This window comes from Eucalyptus grandis, chromosome 1, assembly GCF_016545825.1.
Source record: "Eucalyptus grandis isolate ANBG69807.140 chromosome 1, ASM1654582v1, whole genome shotgun sequence".
NCBI classification, from domain to species: Eukaryota; Viridiplantae; Streptophyta; class Magnoliopsida; order Myrtales; family Myrtaceae; genus Eucalyptus; species Eucalyptus grandis.
This window is the reverse complement of record NC_052612.1, coordinates 27852462-27871142: the sequence shown is the minus strand read 5'-3', so window position 1 is coordinate 27871142 and position 18681 is coordinate 27852462. Positions and strand designations below refer to the sequence as shown.

Here is an 18681-nt window from a genome sequence, read left to right as displayed (position 1 = left end):
TCCCCGCAGCACATACGCATGTGATTACAACGAAAAACTTGGTCAAAGTCCTATTTATTGTTTGGAAAAGTAATGTTTGGCAGCTTCCACATGAAAACAAAATCGTACACTTCAACACCACAGTGGATTTGACTGTAGTTGATTGATTTAACATTGCAAATGTCTCATATGTCAAAGCTTGGAAATATTATTTTTAAGGAGTTCTAATCCATCTTCGACTTGTACTCCAATTTTATCCACGCAAACGCTGAACTGATTCGCCCCTTATTACTCAAGCGCTGACGTAAATTTGTGCAAATTTAAGCATGCTTCATCCCTATAAATGCACGCACGAAAGGTAAAAAAGATCCAACCAAAAATTTAAGAAGAAGGACCAAAACAAGATTACGATAGAGAGACATAATGGAACGGAACTGTACAGCTTCGTGTGAAGAGATCGTGAGGAACAAGCAGGTGATACTAAGGGAGCATGTGCGAGGTTTCCCGAGGGAGGCGGACATGGAAGTGAGAGATGGCTCGGTGAAGTTGAAGGTGGAAGATGGTTCGTCCGGCGCCATGTGGGTGAAGAACTTGTACCTCTCTTGCGAACCCAAAACCCGACGCCTCATGGAGACCATTCGCCCCGGTTCAGTAAGTACAAAATCAGTGATGTTCTGTGTCGTAGCTAGGCGTGGTTAGCTATGAATATCGCAATTGTGTGTTTGCGCTTGAATTGGTTCTGAAGTTGTATCGACGCGTTGAATGCCAGCCGATCACTGGATTTGGAGTGGCCAGAGTCGTGGACTCCGCGAATCCGAAGTTCAAGAAAGGCGACCTGGTTTGGGGGATCACCGGATGGGAGGAGTACAGTTTAATTGCTTCGTCGGAGACTTTCTTCAAGATCGAGCACACCGACGTTCCTCTCTCCTACTATAACGGCATTCTCGGTATGTTATTTCTCCGGCCGTGAGGTTTCGCTCTCAGTGCTAGCTAACAAGTAAAACCATCTGAGTTTTTTCCGCGCATATGAGTCTTCCGACTCTTCTTCTTTGCCGTCTTTTTGCTTGTCATGTAATTTCCAAATTCGATCGATGTCACAGGCATGCCGGGTTTGTCTGCTTATGTCGGCTTCTTCGAGCTGTGCTCTCCTAAGAAAGGAGAGTCCGTTTACATATCAACAGCTGCAGGAGGAGTCGGCCAGCTGGTCGGGCAGTTCGCAAAATTGCTCGGTTGCTACGTGGTAGGCAGTGCCGGGAGCCAAGAGAAGGTAAATCATTTGCACACCTTGACTTTAGTCCTGCCGTGCAATCTTGTTAGTCGTTCTCTTGATCAAATCCCGTTTAAATTTTTCTCTGCATTATATTACTCGAAACAGGTTGAGCTGCTCAAGAACAAATTTGGATTTGACGAAGCTTTCAACTACAAGGAAGAAGCCGACCTCGATGCAGCACTGAAAAGGTCCACATTTGCTTATGAGTTAAATGACATGGTCCGAATAATACACGGAGTGTATTTGTTAGACTAATTTACGGTCGACTTTTCGTTGTTTACCCTGTAGATATTTCCCCGAGGGGATTGATATCTACTTCGAAAACGTCGGGGGAAAGATGCTGGACGCAGTGCTGCTCAACATGAAGAGCCGTGGCCGGATCGCCGCATGCGGGATGACCTCGCAGTACAACCTCGAGCAGCCCGAGGGCATACACAACCTGATGAATCTCATCCTGAAACAGGTCCGGATGGAAGGCTTCCTGGTGTCCAGCTACTACCATCTCTACCCGAAGTTCCTCGAGACGGTCTTGCCCCACATCAAACAAGGGAAGATTACGTATGTGGAGGACATCGTCGAGGGGCTTGAGAACGCCCCCGCAGCTCTGGTTGGGTTGTTTTCCAGTCACAATGTCGGGAAACGGGTGATTGTGGTTTCTCGAGAATGAGTCGCTTCCGCGCTCTCTTGTGCTTTTGAAGGATCTATTTCCTGTTTTGTTGGGTATGTAAAATTGTGTGCAAGGCTTCTGTACTCTCTAGGATGTCGATATAAATTATGCGTGCGTGTCCTTGTACAGTGCCATTTACCTATAAATAAGACATGGTTGAGATGTACCGAACACCAGTTTTCCTCTCCGAGCGTGTTGCGTATGCACGTCTGAATGTGCATTGGCAATATCCTTTTCTGTAACTCGTTTACTTATTCTTGATTACTTATTGAATGTTTAACATATCTTTTAGAATAATCTTGCTCAATCTCGACTGATCACGATGAAATAAAATGATTCTTGAATGATCTTGATGGATCTTGATGAATATTGAATATTCTTAATTAATCTTATCTGGGCAGATTCTCTCTGAAAGTACTCTCATTTCCCTGTTCGTTCCTCATTTACTAACTTAAGCATGGGAGAGTCCTCCTCAGGCTAAGCTTAGGAGACCTTTTTCTTTTTTTTTGCTTGTGGTGTGTAGACCGGCTTAGTCCATGGAAGGTTCAAGCCAGCCCACATGGTAGTAAAGCTAATACTCCGAGTATCTTATCATCTCTTTGCTTCTACTTTGCAAACCATTCTCATATCAGAAAAAGGAGATATAATTCATCAAATAGAAAATTTGGATGGTGTGATGGAAATCATCAAGTGGAATAAGCCACTAGGGCAAACTCCGGTGGCCACTCTTCCAACTTGAAAGGGGGAAGTGAGAGGTTCGAATCTCCACCTTCTTAGGAGGGTTGGGGTGGGGACGATTTCATTTTAGGAGTGGGTTTCGACTCGCATGCCCTGCAATGAGACAGGACAAAAATTTGAGAGTGAGAGTTAGAGTAGGAATAGATTAGGACCGATAAAAAAACAAAAAAAAAATCAAGTGAAATAAAAAAAAAAAAAATTACTACTCTTTTTTGGGATAAAACGGTGAAACCGCTAATAGTCATAAAGTATGAAGAGTCTCGTTCTTAATATCTGTTGACATTATTTATTAATTGATTCTATTTAAAAGAGAAAAAAGCTAATGTGGTCGGGCCTTAGAAGCTTCAGAAATTAATTTATTTTTAGGTTTCGCTTGATTTCCTAAAAATATGACTTTTTTCTAAGAAAATAACAATATTTTTGGTGTCTAGTTGCAACTTGATAATAAACTAAAAAATATTTTTCGCTGTTGATATGGAAAATCTAATTTGATTTTCCTAAGGAAAATTACCAAAATATTTGAATTTTGTTAATTATTTTCTTTTTCATTTTCATTCTTCCTCAATTGATCACCGAGCATAGCAACAACAAACGACCAACCATGGCCACTGAACAAACTAGCTGGCTGGCAAGGCTTAGCCTCACTAGATTTCGGCAAGCCAAGCCTCTTCGGCCTCCACTCGCCAAATCCAATGAGCTTGACCTCAAGTTTTGCTAGCCTTGGGTAAGCTCGTCCCTTGCTTGTAGCCGGGGACAAGCTAAGAAAAAAATAGAAAAAAGGAAAAAATAATTAATATTTCATTTTATAAAAAGAGAAAAATAAAAAATGAGTAAAAGGAGTGCAAGGATAAGGTGTTGGCGAAAGAAACAGGAGAGAAAATTATTTTCTCTTTGCAAGAAGAGGAAATTATTTTCCCCACTGTTGAATGTGGTTTTCATTAACAAAAAATGCTTTTCTTGAGTAGTTTACTTTTATGAACCAAATGCCAAAATATCCAAAAAAACAATTCTTGAAAGTTGTTTTGCATGAAATAAACACAACCTTAGAGTAGCTTGGAGACTGGCTTTTAATTACATATGTGGGAAAATTTCAAATAAGGCTTGAAGTGACAAATTCATATTCAAATAAGGGCCATAAGTGGCAAATTTAGTCTCAAATAGGGCTTCAAGATCATCGATTAGCCAATCTTAATTTGATCCAAAGAATTTTCACGCGAAAGTCTTTTTTATTTTTTTATTTTCTTTCTCTTCTTCTTCTTCTTTTTTTTTTTTTTTTTTTGCTTTTCTCCCTTTTCTATTACTTTCTTCTTATGTCTTCTTTCCCCCCCAAGATTTTCAGGCTCTGTCTAGCTAAGAAATGCAAAAACGAGTTTGTAAACAAAGGAAAAGTTGACAAATTAAAGTAAACGTCAATGAGCAACTCAAATTAGAGTTGATGATCTCATGCTATGTAATAATTGAATGGGGAAAAAATTAGTGAGTCACACACGCTAATTCAGGCTGATAATTTTATTTTTTTAAATTAGTAAATGTAAAGAGTTGCTAACTAGGACAAATAAAAGTTGATGAAATAAAATAAAATAACTAAAGGCTAATTAACTAAAAAATGAGAGGTTGTGACTGAAAATAGTTGGTAGCTTAATTTGGCAAAAGTTGATGGGATATTCTTATTTATAAGTAATTTTTTATAAGAGTCAGCAAATTTGAACATAGATACGTTTACCAGGAAATTCTAAAACTTGTCATGAAAATGTGATTGAACCCTAAAACATGTGAAAAGTGTAATCAAATCCTAAAACTTATCAAAAAAGTGCAATCGAGTCATTTCTTTAACTGCGTCTAATTTGGCTAACAAAAAATGCTAACATGGCTTGTTAAAATATTTTGTCTCTCTCTAATGGCGATGGTGTGATTTTTAATATAATTTTTATTTATATTAAATTAAAAATGAACTAAAATTAAAATCTAAAACAAAAAGGAGAGAATCAGGTGGTCCTTGCTGCTATCGCCCTCCATCGTCGGGAAGGGCCGACAATGGTGGGGAATGGTTGATGAGGGTTATTGGACCATAGGTGAGGATCTGTTGGCCCTTGCCTAGATCTAAGTGAGGGTCGCCGACCCTCACTAATGGTGGCCTTCAACTAGACCTGGGTGAGGGCTTGTAGGTGGCGTTGCTATCGGCAAGGGTCATCAACATTAGCCGGGGTCTAGCAACTTCCGCCGACTCATCCCACCTTCGTTGGCCCCTCCAACGATGCTAAGGTGGTGGCAACAAGGACTTGCAGCCCTGCCCACCTAATTTCTTCTTCTTCTTTTCAATAAAATAAATTTAGCTTATTTATTTAAATTAAATTAAAATAAAATTAGTATTAAACACTAGATTTAAACCAAAACGACATCGTTTTAGTGTTATACTACATGATTTAGCCACGTCATCGCCACATAGGAAAAAGAAAATATTAAAGAAAACTACGTCAATATGTTCTATTAGACAAATTAGACAAAGTTAACGGAAAGATTTGATGAAATCAATTTGATGAGTTTTACAATTTCATTGCATTTTTGCAAGTTTTACAACTTAATTACACTTTCATAACAAGTTTTACAACTTCTAATGAACATATCCCTTTGAACATTTGTAAGTTATGTGAATAAAAGTGGGCAAACTAGCACAAATTTTCAAACTATAAGAAAAAGGTTAGTAATTTTGAAGTATTTATAAGCTACCAATAGTTTATATGGAAAAAAGTCACTTATAATTATTAGTACCTACAATGTCTTGTCAACATTAAATTAAATTTACTAGCATGAAAAAGAGATCCTTGTTTTTGGGCACATTCTTCGGGAAAATTATCAAAACAATCTTAAACTTATTGCAATTTTTCTAATTCAGTCTTAAACATTTTGTAATTGTGTCAATTCAGTCCATCGACCATTTTTGCTAGCCGACGTTGACATGGACATCGAGTAGTTGGCCAATGTTAACATGGATAATTTTTTAATAATTTTTTCGAATTTTTTTATTGATTTTTTTCTTTTTTTACTTTTCTCCTTTTTGTTTCTTCTTTTCTTTACTTGTTTCTCCTTCCCTAGCCAATTGCTACTAGCCTTGGGGAAGCTGGCCGTGGCTAGGCGACCTCACCAGGCCACTAGCTAGGTCAACAAAGCTCATCCTCACCGAATCACCAACACCCTCGTCAACCATGATCAAGGCTAGACCTCATGCAGCCTCAGGCAAGGGTTGTTAGTGGTGGGCGAGGCTCCTCCTCGTTGGATTTGGTGAGGGTCAAGCCTCACCGGCTATGGGTGAGGCTTGACCTCACTAGAGGTCGAGTGGTGAGGCTAAGACCTGCCCATGGCCAGCAAGGCTCACCTAGGCCAAAGGTAGGGAGGCCTTGCCTAGCCATGGTGAGGGCAACCTCGTCGTCATTAGGCAAGGCTCACTCTCACCTTGGCTGGCGAGGTTGATCTTGTCGGCGCTTGCCTCTAACCAATCGACTAGAGGGAGGAGGTAGAAGGAGGGAAAAAAAGAAGAAGAGAAAATAATAAAAAAATCAAAAAAATAAATATTATTAAAAAATTATCCATGTTAATGCCGGTCAGCCAAAATTAGCTGGATGGATTGAATTGACATAATTACAAAAGTTTTAGGGCTGAATTTGCCGGAAAAAAGAAAGGGTTTATGACTGAATTAAAAAAAATTACAATAAGTTTAGGACTATTTTAGTAATTTCCCCCAAATTCTTCCTCCAAAAATTAATTTTTGAGGTGAACTAGTCTTCTTGCTGTTAAAAAACTATATTCTTGGGTTATTTTTCGTGAACTCTTCTCATATTAGATTTCACACAAATGATTCCAATGAGAACTACGATGAAACTTCCAGAGTCCCAGCAGCACATACGCACGCGATTACGACGAAAAACTTTGGTCAAACTCCTATTTATCGTTTGGAAAAGTAATGAATGGCAGCTTCCCCATGAAAACAAAATCGTACACTTCAACACCACATTTGATTTGACTGTAGTTGATTGATTTAATATTACTATTGTATCATATGTCAATGCTTGGAAAGATTAATTTCAAGGAGTATTATTCCATCTTGGACTTGTACTCCATTTTTATCCACGCAAACGATGAACTGATTCACCCATTATTACCCAAGCGCTGACGTAAATTTGTGCAAATTTGTGCATGCTTCATCCTTATAAATACACGCACGAAAGGTAAACAAGATCCAACCAAAAATTTAAGAAGAAGGACCAAAACAAGATTACGATAGAGAGACATAATGGAGGGGAACCGTATAGCTTCGTGTGAAGAGATCATGAGGAACAAGCAGGTGATACTGAGGGAGCATGTGCGAGGTTTCCCGAGGGATGTGGACATGGAAGTGAGGGGAAAAGTGCCAAAACAGTCCTAAACCTTTTGTCATTGTGCCGATTTAGTCCTAAACCTTTTTTGGTGCCGATTTGGTCCTAAACCTTTTAAAAAGTGCCGATTCAGTCCTTTCCAGCCAATTTGGCCGGATTTTGCTATTTGGGCCCGGCGGGCGACGTGGACAACTTTTACTAATATTTTAATATTTTTGAATTTTTATTTTTATTTTTATTTTTATTTTTTTATTTTTTATTCTGTTCTTCTTCCTCAGTAGGTCGCCGGACCTCGGCGACCGGCCAGAGGCGACGGCCGGCGAGGTAAAGGTCGACCTCGCCGGCCACCTCGCCGTGGCCGCGGGGGCGACCTCGCGCGGGCGGCGAGGCTCACCCTCGCCGGATCCGGCGAAGGTCGAGCCTCGCCCATGGCCGGCGAGGCTCGACCTCGCGGATCCGGCGAGGGCGAGCCTCGCCCACCCCGCGCGAGGCTGCCCTCGAGGCACGGGCGGCGAGGCTCGCCCTCGTCGGATCCGGCGAGGGTCGAGCCTCGCCCATGGCCGGCGAGGGCGAGCCTCGCCGGCTGCGGATCGGCGAGTGAGGGGGTTCGGCGGGGGAGAGAGTCGGAGGGGGACCGCCAGCCACCGCACTTGAGCCGCGGCCGCCGCCTACGGCCGCGCTTGGTTTCAAGCGCCCGAAGCTCCGGTAGGCCTCGGTCTTTTTTGTGCCTTGCGTTGGTCGGACCAGGCCGGAGCTCGCGAGTCTTCAAGGATTCGGTTCGAGATCCGAGGGTGTTCGATTTGGGCGGGACCGAGAGAGAGAGAGAGAGAGATCGAGAAAGAAAGAAAGAGAGTTCTCTCCGCCAAGCCGAGAAACCCGGCCACGTGAGACCACCGCCGCAATCTTTGCCGCCCGATGCCGTCCATCGCGCTCGCCGACTCGCCGCCATATCCGGCGAGCTGGCGCGGCTCGCCCTCGAGGCCCTTGCGCCCGAGCCGCCCCGCGGCCTGGCGAGTTGGCCGGCGGAGGTCGACCTCGACCTTGCCGGCCGTCGCCTCGGCCGGTCGCCGAGGTCCGGCGACCGGCTGGAGGAAGAAGAGCAGAATAAAAAAATAAAAAATAATAAAATAATAAAAAAAAAAAAAAAAAAAAAAAAAATTCAAAAATATTAAAATATTAGTAAAAGTTGTCCACGTCAGCCGGCCGGCGTCAGTCAGCAAAATCCGGTGTCCAGTCAGCAAAATCCGGCCAAATTGGCCGGGAAAGGACTGAATCGGCACTTTTAAAAGGTTTAGGACCAAATCGGCACCAAAAAAAGGTTTAGGACTAAACCGGCACAATGACAAAAGGTTTAGGACTGTTTTGGCACTTTTCCCTGGAAGTGAGAGATGGTTCGGTGAAGTTGAAGGTGGAAGATGGTTCGTCCGGCGCCATGTGGGTGAAGAACTTGTACCTCTCTTGCGAACCCAAAACCCGACTCCTCATGGACACCATTCGCCCTGGTTCGGTAAGTACAAAATCAGTGATGTTCTGTGTCGTAGCTAGGCGTGGTTAGCGATGAATATCGCAATTTTGTGTTTGCGCTTGAATTGGTTCTGAAGTTGTATCGACGCGTTGAATGCCAGCCGATCACTGGATTTGGAGTGGCCAGAGTCGTGGACTCCGCGAATCCAAAGTTCAAGAAAGGCGACCTGGTTTTGGGGATCACCGGATGGGAGGAGTACAGTTTAATTGCTTCGTCGGAGACTTTCTTCAAGATCGAGCACACCGACGTTCCTCTCTCCTACTATAACGGCATTCTCGGTATGTTATTGCTCCGGCCATGAGGTTTCGCTCTCAGTGCTAGCTAACAAGTAAAACCATCTGAGTTTTTTCCTCGCATATGGGTCTTCCGATTCTTCTTCTTTGCCGTCTTTTTGCTTGTCATGTAATTTCCAAATTCGATCGATGTCACAGGCATGCCGGGTTTGTCTGCTTATGTCGGCTTCTTCGAGCTGTGCTCTCCTAAGAAAGGAGAGTCCGTTTACATATCAACAGCTGCAGGAGGAGTCGGCCAGCTCGTCGGGCAGTTTGCAAAATTGCTCGGTTGCTACGTGGTAGGCAGTGCCGGGAGCCAAGAGAAGGTAAATCATTTGCATACCTTGACTTTAGTCCTGCCGTGCAATCTCGTTAGCCGTTCTCTTGATCAAATCCCGTTTAAATTTTTCTCTGCATTACATTACACGATACAGGTTGAGCTGCTCAAGAACAAATTTGGATTCGACGAAGCTTTCAACTACAAGGAAGAAGCTGACCTCGATGTAGCACTGAAAAGGTCCACATTTGCTTATGAGTTAAATGACATGGTCCGAATGAATTTGTTAGACTAATTTACGGTCGACTTTTCGTTGTTTAATCTGTAGATATTTCCCCGAGGGGATTGATATCTACTTCGAAAATGTCGGGGAAAGATGCTGGATGCAGTGCTGCTCAACATGAAGAGCCACGGCCGGATTGCCGCATGTGGGATGAGCTCACAGTACAACCTCGAGCAGCCCGAGGGCACACACAACCTGATGAATCTCATCCTGAAACAGGTCCGGATGGAAGGCTTCCTGGTGTCCAGCTACTACCATCTCTACCCGAAGTTCCTCGAGACGGTCTTGCCCCACATCAAACAAGGGAAGATCACGTATGTGGAGGACATCGTCGAGGGGCTTGAGAACGCCCCCGCGGCTCTGGTTGGGTTGTTTTCCGGTCACAATGTCGGTAAACGGGTGATTGTGGTTTCTCGAGAATGAGTCGCTTCCGCATTCTCTTGTGCTTTTTTGAAGGATCTATTTCCCGTTCTGTTGGGTATGTAAAATTGTGTGCAAAGCTTCTGTACTCTCTAGGATGTCGATATAAATTATGCGTGCTTCTCCTTGTACAGTGCCATTTACCTATAAATAAGACATGGCCGAGATGTACCGACCATCAGGTTTCCTCTCCGAGCGTGTTGCGCATGGACGTTTGAATGTGCATTGACGATATCCTTTTGAGTCTGTCATTTTCCATTTATATGCATCCTGTAATCATCTATCATGTAATTTGACACATATACATTTTAATGAGTTGTTGGATGAACTAACAAATGAGAGTAAGTTCGGGATGCCAATTTGAATTTTCTTGTGGGATAAAGCTAGTTTGGATCAAATGTATCAACATGGATCTGTTTTGCAATTTTTAGTGAGATGAAAAATAATTTGGAGTAAATATCTCATTTGACTATTTGTTTGAGATTTTCCCGTGGGACGAAAATTAATATAGATGAATGTATCATAAACTACTAGTTTGATATTTTTAGTGATATTATCTACATGGCAAATAGACATGTACATGGGTCTAGTTACATGGCACAACTACCCAACTTTATTTATTATGTTTGCTTGTATACTAGCAAAGTGGCACATGTTTATGGGGGTGCCAATGTGGAGGATAATTGCCCCTGAGGAAAACAGAATAAATGATCCGACTTATTTTAGAAAATAAAATTAAATTGTTGTACTAGATAGATGAGATATTTTTTTTTCTTTTAGGAGTTTGCTTTATTATATAAGGAGCTTAGTTGATTATAGTTCAGCATAATAAATTCTTCTAAATCTGCAGCATTTCTCGCCTGTAATTTCGGAGAAATTCCTCCACCTCTATATTCCTTTTTTTTTTTTCACCGTTTGTCGAAATTCGTTCTTTCTCAAAAATAAAATAAACAAAACTCACAAGTCAAAAGGAAAAAGTCAAACTGCGAAAGCATGTGAGGCCACGGAGCCGAATTTACCAAGCTACCCCTCTCTCTCCCCCCGCGAGCACGCGTGCTTTCGCAGCGGCCCTGCGGCCTTTCGCCCTCGCGGAGCGATATTCGTCTTTCCTCCTCCTTTCCCTCAAAAACGACTTTTCTTCCCCTACTTTCCTCTGCGTTTTTGCTTTCCCAGGTCTTCCTCTCTTCTTCTTCTTCCTCCTTCTTCCTTCTTCTCTGTCGTTCGAACAGGAGGAGAGAAAGAGAGAGGGAATCGAATGGCTTTCCAAATCCTGAGACGCGCGATCGGGAGCCGCTCGAGCCCGATCCTCTCGCCGGGCCACCTCAACCCTAGCTCCGGCTCCGGCTCCGGCTCTCTTCTGTCGTCGGTCGCCAGGGCTTTCTGTTCCCAAGCTCCGATCCGCGCCACCCTCTTCCCCGGCGACGGCATCGGCCCCGAGATTGCCGAATCCGTCAAGGAGGTCCCTCTCTCTCCGCGCTCCGCGCTCGATGATGCTTTTTTTTTCCTCCCGTTCTTCGTTCCGTTGGTTGATCCCGTCGCTGCCTTCCGGACCGTGGTGTTGGAAAGGCCCTTCTGTTCGTTTGCCTCTTCTGGGGGTTTGAATTTCGTGCTTTTTAGCGCGTATCGTCTGTTTTTTTCGGGAATCCTCGCTCTGTCGTTTGTCTGGGATTCTTTTTCCTCGGGAGGATGGAGAACGGGCGGATGGCACTTTGTTGTCTTGCTTGCTGAATTCTGGCGGTATTATAGTGGTTAAATAGGATCATTGAAATGACTTGGTAAACCGCCCGGCCGGACTTCTTGGAGTTTTAGGTGCATACGAAAGAAATTCATGCTGTTTCGGAGAGAATTGGTTACCATAGTTTTGGCATGGAGCTGACTGTCTAAAGTGTCAGGACCTGGTCTCTACAATGGCTGGTTCTAGCATCTCTGGATTCCTGGTTTTGTTTGCAATGATAAATATTGCCTTTTAGCTTAGCACTAGAAAGTCTTCTTCTACTAGTATGTGGGCGGCGAATTGATTTTTCTTTTATTTCCTTAATAGCCTTGGTTGGTTCTTGCCTATAAATTTCCTGTTTCCATTTACCATAAAGAATCTTCGATGGACATGCTCGGGTAATTGCAGATTGAGGCCCTAAACCAATTGCTCTTTTCTTAATTTAGCTTTATGCTGATATGAGGGCACTAACTGGCATAAGTTTGCAATTAAAATTTCCCTGAGAGTAGAGATGGATATTACATTCTTTAGTTTTGAGTTTCTTTCCTTTTTATTTTCATCTTTTTCTCATCTTATCATGCAGTTTAACTTCTGTGTTAGCTGTTCTCACTATTTCCTTAGCTGCCCTTAATCTTATTTAAGCAGCTGAGTGGCGGTCTTGCTTAATTTTAGTTTTTGCTGTTTTCACGAATGTAGGTTTTCCGAGAAGCTGAGGTGCCAATTGAGTGGGAAGAGCATTATGTTTCAAAAGAAATAGATCCTAGAACCCAAAGTTTCCTCACCTGGGAAAGTTTGGAATCTGTCCGTCAAAATGGTGTAGGTCTAAAAGGACCAATGGCCACTCCAATTGGAAAAGGTCATCGCTCTTTGAACCTCACATTGAGGAAAGAACTCAACTTATATGCAAATGTTAGGCCTTGCTACAGTCTTCCAGGCTATAAGACTCGGTATGACAATGTTGATCTCATCACCATCCGGGAGAATACCGAAGGGGAATATAGTGGACTTGAACATCAAGTATGTATGTTTCATGATAAACCAGTTCTTGTGAACCACTTTTTTGGTTATTCCTTTAAGAGAACATCTCTGGTTGTAGGTTGTGAGAGGTGTTGTTGAAAGCCTTAAAATTATTACTCGACAAGCGAGTCTAAGGGTGGCTGAATATGCTTTTCACTATGCTAAAACCCATGGAAGAGAGCGAGTCTCAGCAATACACAAAGCCAATATCATGCAAAAAACTGATGGTCTTTTCCTGAAGGTTTGTCAGTAATGAAAGAGTTAATTCTAGGCCGCTTAATTTTCGGGGTTATATTGTATCTCTGTGACTTAATTTTATTTTGTCTTTACTGGCAGTGTTGCCGTGAGGTCGCGGAGAAGTATCCTGAGATAACATATGAAGAAGTCGTGATTGACAATTGCTGTATGATGGTAAGTGCACAATTTTTTCTATAGAGAGGTGTTAAGTTACTCATTGAGGGGGGAAAAATAAAGTGAGACATTAAGTTGTGAGTGAATGAAAAACTAGATTGAGAGGTTGAGATCAAGCCATATCCTATAGTTCTAGTATAAATAACATTTTAATTATCATTTCGAGGATTGATATTTCTACCACAATCCTGATGAGATTAGCCCTCTTGGGTAATATGTTTAGGCAGTTTCATTGTCCAATAATTGTGTTTATTCATCTTTATACATGTCATTTGGCATATGAGATAACTATGCTTCTGTTTGATTTTTCTTTAGTATATCGATTGTTGTTTCTTTAGATACAAAAAGAATCTTTAGTTGGATGACTTTTCAAATTGCTCTAAAAATATGACTAAGAATTTACGTGTTTACTTTTTCTAGTGCATGTGTTATGAGTAAATAAATACAACTTGCACGTGTGCCAAAGGAGCAAACTATTGGATTATGCTGAAACTTTGTCTTGTTGGGTACAGCTTGTTAAGAATCCAGCACTATTTGATGTGCTAGTGATGCCCAACCTCTATGGTGATATAATTAGTGATCTGTGTGCTGGATTGATTGGAGGGTTGGGTCTGACCCCGAGGTATTTTTCCATTTTGAATTTTCAGTTATGTTCTATGATGTGCATATGCAGTATCTGACTAGTGTGGCTTTCTGTAAAGCTGCAATATTGGGGAGGGAGGTATTGCTCTTGCAGAAGCAGTACATGGCTCAGCTCCTGATATTGCTGGAAAGGTTAGTTTTAAATCGACTTTCACTTTGTAACTGTTTGATCACATTGCAAATTATCTTATATATGGTTTATTTCCTCTTACATTGCTACATACTTTGTCAGGGTCTCTTTTTTTTAAATTTAAGTTATGTGCTAAGTTTGGACTGATCATGTTGAGTAACACTGATATATAGATGAAACATGATAACAATGTTGAAGTCTCGCTTCTCGAGTGGTTTATGTCTGGATGATAATGAAGCTGTGCATAGAACTTGGTATAATATGTCTGGATGCTGGGTCTTAACCACTACAAAAAGAAAATTTCCAGGTGATTGGTTTATGTCAGAACTTAGACTTGCGGGTCTAGAGTATACCATTGCATAAGAGGATTGCTGATATCTGGGAGAGTGCTTGGAAATCAAGAGAGATATTGTAGGAGGAGGGAGCTTCTCCTTTCCCTGATATGAGCTTCCCAAAGCCCTTATTTTACTCGGCCTTTCGGCTAAGATCAAATGAGAAACACTCTGAAGTTGTGGGTGCTTCTTTTGCTTCTTTCATTATAGTTAGGTTGGTTCTGTTTCAGACAACTTAATTGTACCTAGGTCCTGGTACCATTAAGATAACTCAAGCATACTGAGATTTTGAGTGGAGGATGGACCATAAAAGCCACTCATCATAGAAGCCAGTGAAGTAGTTGGAACATTTGATTTCTTCCTATTAATTATGCCGGAGCAACTTTGCTCCTAGTTCATGAGAATCCTCTCTTGCTAGGCTTCAAAGGTCAACAAAGGGATATGCTTGTCAATCAACGTTGTGGTTTTCCTCTCAAAAGCATGTAGATAGTGATGCATTATGGGCAGCAAGGTTTTAGAGAGCGGTCGTGGTTGCGGAAGCAGTTGCACTGTGGACTGCTGTAGTTGCTTAGGTGGGCATGGTGGCCACCAAATAAGGGATAGGATGTAGGAGGGTGACTTTGTAGTATGTCTACACAATGTGTGGTAGATTGGTGAGAAATTTTTTGGCATACATATATGATAAAATTGCGATTTTTTAGGAATATTGGAGTACTTTTCACCGTATGAAGGGTGCCAAAATGTTTGATTGTATGGATTTATGACTGAATTTTGATTGTTGTGAAGAGGATGCATTTTTTTGGCTCCTTCTTTTGCTATTAATGGTGAAAAGTTGTTATATTCCCTAAGCTGTAGCTCTAAAAATTATATTTTTGTTGGAACTTTTAGTTTTTATAGAGGGTTTCGGCTAGTTCTTTTGAACAGGACCTTTTAGGTTTAATTTTGCCTTTAATTTCCTTGTCTTTTCTGTCCGATTCACATGTTTTGATCTGGATGAGACCCAGCACGCATTCAGAAGGTAAAAAATGAGAAAAAGTAAGAGGAGGCCAACCCTGGATTCTTAGTTTTCATTATGCCTTTAGGGTGTCATTTTTTTCCTCCTTCCACCTCTAGGTCTCTCTTTTCTCTCTATGAACAGTGGCCATTTTCAATGAAGTTAAAGTGCAACAATAGCTTCTTTTGGGTGGGTTGAACGGATGATGGTGATGACGTTGCAAGAGGTGTTATTAGGCATTATCACTGCAATAGTGCTAGTTGCGGCTGAGAACAATATTGACGATGGCCACAACTGCTATTTAAAACCTCAGTTGGCAGTTGGGGAAGTGTGTCAGAATGAAAAAACTTTGCTTGATAAATTTGGTGGTCAGGCATGGTACTGCGCATGTTGAAGTCATTTATAATTCATTAGGGCCTTTTAAAAAGTACCTTCTGTTTTCCCTTTGAAAATCTCACATTTGAATGTGTGTGCGTGCGCGTGCGATTTTAAGAAATTATATAAAATTTTGATGACTTCACATATCAATAGTTGTATGCTTTGAAATGTCTAGTACTCAACCGTTAACTTTTCAAATCTTACAAGAAAAGGGGAGGAAAAAAAAGAAGTAAAGAGAAAGTCATTCCACATAGGTCCTTATTTTTTTGCTGCATCTTTCACATTGAGCTCATGCTGGATGCTCTTTTTTTAAGTAATGATATTTTATCCAATTGGTCCTTTTTTTGTGTAGAATTTAGCAAATCCAACTGCCCTGCTCTTGAGTGCTGTCACAATGCTACGCCACTTGAAGCTTAATGATAAAGCTGATAGAATCCACGATGCCATCATTAACACCATTTCCGAGGGGAAGTACCGAACTGCTGACCTTGGTGGCACATCGACAACCACCTGAATTTACAAAAGCTATTTGTGATCATCTTTGAATGAGTTCAGCAGGAGTGTTCCAATTTTCAACAAAGTCGGATGTTTTGGGATTAAGACCACATCTCATGAATGACTCAGGAATTCTTCAATTTCCTTCTAAGCTGCGGAGGAATGGAAAGGCATTTGCAGGAACCTTCAGCATTCCCTTGTCACCGGCCTTTCAGTGACAGTTTGAATGAACAGAATATAAATTATCAATTTGGCATGTCAGAGGGAAACATGCTTGGTATTCTTTTACTATATATTCGTAATTTTATAAAATAAAACATCACGATGTGGTGCGACTCCTTCCCTTTTCCTTAGATCTGTGATTTTTTATATAATTGTTTTCAGATGGACAACGTTCACAAAGGAAAGTTGTGTCGATATTGTCCTCTGTGTAGTTTTCCGGTTAATGTTCTTCCACCAATAGATTGAATAAGGTGTTCCTTCCTGTGATGCTCTGCTGTGGATTTGTTCTCTGAATTCCATCGATCCTCTGTCTCGATGCCTTTATTTTTCATTTGTCATGGTGCATTGCTGAATACGCAATTTCCTGTTATGATGCGCCCTGTGCAGACTGACAATATTATGTGCCATGCTGGGATAACATGCTTGAAAATTCATTAGTCCTGAGACTGGAAAATGCAAATTTTATGTGCAATCGAACAGTCAGCGGCTAGATCGTTTCTCGTGTTCATTCATTCCATTTCTGAGTGAGGGAAGAATTTACCTCCTCCTGTTAGTGTTGATGTGATTCGCTCTGACTGTGCTCGAACAATATGAAAAATGAACATGTGATACACGTACATGTTGACTTGTAGTGCTTGTGTTTACTTCTAACTTGCTTGCCGGAATCTGAACTTGGAAGGTAATCAATTTTTCGCGAGGAGTTAACGATGGTCCTGGAGGGTTAAATCCATTTGAAGTATTTTGTTCTTATGAAGGTTTGGTCGCCCTTCGAAAACTCGAGATGCTTTTGGTCATCCACTTGGAGGATTTCAAGGGCAATGTAAGGTTATGAGGCAGATGGAGGTGGTGCCGGCACATGTGCATTTCGAAATAACTACGATGGTTTACGGGGACCCCCTCTTGACAGAAACTCCAACATTTAGGGACCACCACTTGACATCTATAGCGAAATCGCCGGAACATTGGAAAAAGCAGGAGCCATTACAAGAACTTAGCAAGTTGAGCGTGAAGGTCCCGGTTCATGGCATGCTGCTTCATCGTCGCAAGAAATGTACTCTGTCGACAAAGCTGGAAATCAATGGGGCCCGGGAACAGCGTAAGCCATTGGAATGATTTCTGTCTCAATCTCTCGCTTTCCATCTTGTCGTGTTTTTCTTGTTTTTTCTCTCTCAATTCCAAGGGACTTAATTGAGGTAGTCGGCCGATGGATGGGGACCAAGCTAAGCCGGTCTGGTTTAGCCCGCCCCGAACAACCATCGAAAGGTTCGGTCTGAACTAACCCGGTCTGTGGAGGGCGGTTCAGTGCAGCCCGCATTGTTTTATCTTTTCCAGATTAAGAATAGATTAGGCATTATATTTTTTTACCTCAAAAACCACTTTTTTATATATTTATTTTTTTAACTAATAAAAAATGTATTTTTTATTATACATATCTTCGTTTTTTTATATTTATAAAGTACGGTTCAAATGAAAAAAAGGACACTCCAGAATAGTGATATGGACCCATTTAGGCAAGAAAATCGGATTGTTCTGCACTTTCGAGCTTTCAGTCTTTTTTCCTTAAAGGAATTGGACCTGAGCATGTCCTTAGAAACTTGTGCATACCGTAAGGAGGACTCTAATCACTTGTTCTTCAATTGGCCAGCTTGCTTATTTTGGGGAGAATGCCCTGGAAATCGAGGCCATGGAGACTTTCCCATGCTGCTCCGTAAGGATTTCTACCTCCATATGCGCGATTTTCTTTCTCTCTTTGTTATTTGATTTGGAAGAAAATGAATGGGAAGACAAAAATAGGAAATTTGAGGGGCTCATGGTGGGGAAAGTAAACTCCACGTCGAGGCATGCTTGTAGGCCCGACTACCGCCAGAGGGGCTCACGGTGGGGAAAGTAAACTCCACGTCAAGGCAGACTGGTATAGTAGTAGTCACTCGTGTCTGGGGTGAGTGAGGGTAGGTGAAAGGCTCACTACAGAGCTAGCATGCCTAACGCCATTGCCTGCAAGTGCAGGCTAGCTTTGTACCCCCAGTTGCAAGCAGCACTAATTGTTCTACACTTTCAACCTTTCGATCTTTTTTCCTTACCCCTAATAACAAAAGGAAGTAACTTATGATAAGAGGATTTGGTCCTAATTCAATGGTTCCAAATAAGATCAATCGTTGCAACAGTGACAATCTTCATCATTTAAGATTGAGCTCAAATCAATGCACTTTCATGTTTGTTCAGACCTTCCTATACGGGCTTGGACTTATAATATACTTTCGGCAATTATTCGATGTGCACACATGATTGTCACGTTTCGTGATCAGATTAAGATCAAAAGTAAATAGATTTTAATGAGACCAGGGGTTTTTGTTAAGCTAGTTTAGTCGACTAACAAGTTGCCTTGGTCCAAGAATACAGTTGACTCGTAGAAAGGCGGATTTTTTTTTGTTTTTTTGTCAAAGAAAATGATAATGATACATAAAAAGATCCATAAGAAATTATAAAAAAAAATTACAAGAAAGTAAGGTATATAATCAGAGCATGGTCAATGGAAGTAAGCACA

At 41.6% G+C, this 18681-nt stretch overlaps 3 protein-coding genes across 3 annotated transcripts; all 3 read left to right on the top strand.

Annotated features, from left to right (window-relative positions):
- Nucleotides 1-369: 369 nt before the first annotated feature.
- LOC104456326 (2-alkenal reductase (NADP(+)-dependent)-like) lies at nucleotides 370-1916 on the top strand. Its single transcript, XM_039302689.1, has 5 exons — nucleotides 370-630; nucleotides 749-926; nucleotides 1080-1246; nucleotides 1355-1437; nucleotides 1538-1916. Exons 1-5 carry the CDS (start codon nucleotides 403-405, stop codon nucleotides 1914-1916), a joined length of 1035 nt encoding a protein of 344 aa, XP_039158623.1. The 5' UTR covers nucleotides 370-402.
- A 5026-nt stretch (nucleotides 1917-6942) lies between these two features.
- On the top strand, nucleotides 6943-9851 carry LOC104435513 (2-alkenal reductase (NADP(+)-dependent)). The gene is given in 7 exon segments (XM_039318131.1): nucleotides 6943-7058; nucleotides 8411-8531; nucleotides 8650-8827; nucleotides 8981-9147; nucleotides 9256-9338; nucleotides 9427-9464; nucleotides 9467-9851. Coding segments are annotated over 7 exon segments (1041 nt in total). The 3' UTR covers nucleotides 9805-9851.
- A 1046-nt stretch (nucleotides 9852-10897) lies between these two features.
- On the top strand, nucleotides 10898-16403 carry LOC104435523 (isocitrate dehydrogenase [NAD] catalytic subunit 5, mitochondrial). The gene is given in 8 exon segments (XM_010048257.3): nucleotides 10898-11260; nucleotides 12212-12532; nucleotides 12612-12773; nucleotides 12869-12943; nucleotides 13456-13565; nucleotides 13645-13717; nucleotides 15772-15930; nucleotides 15932-16403. Coding segments are annotated over 8 exon segments (1137 nt in total). The 5' UTR covers nucleotides 10898-11056; the 3' UTR covers nucleotides 15965-16403.
- The last annotated feature ends 2278 nt before the right edge of the window (nucleotides 16404-18681 follow it).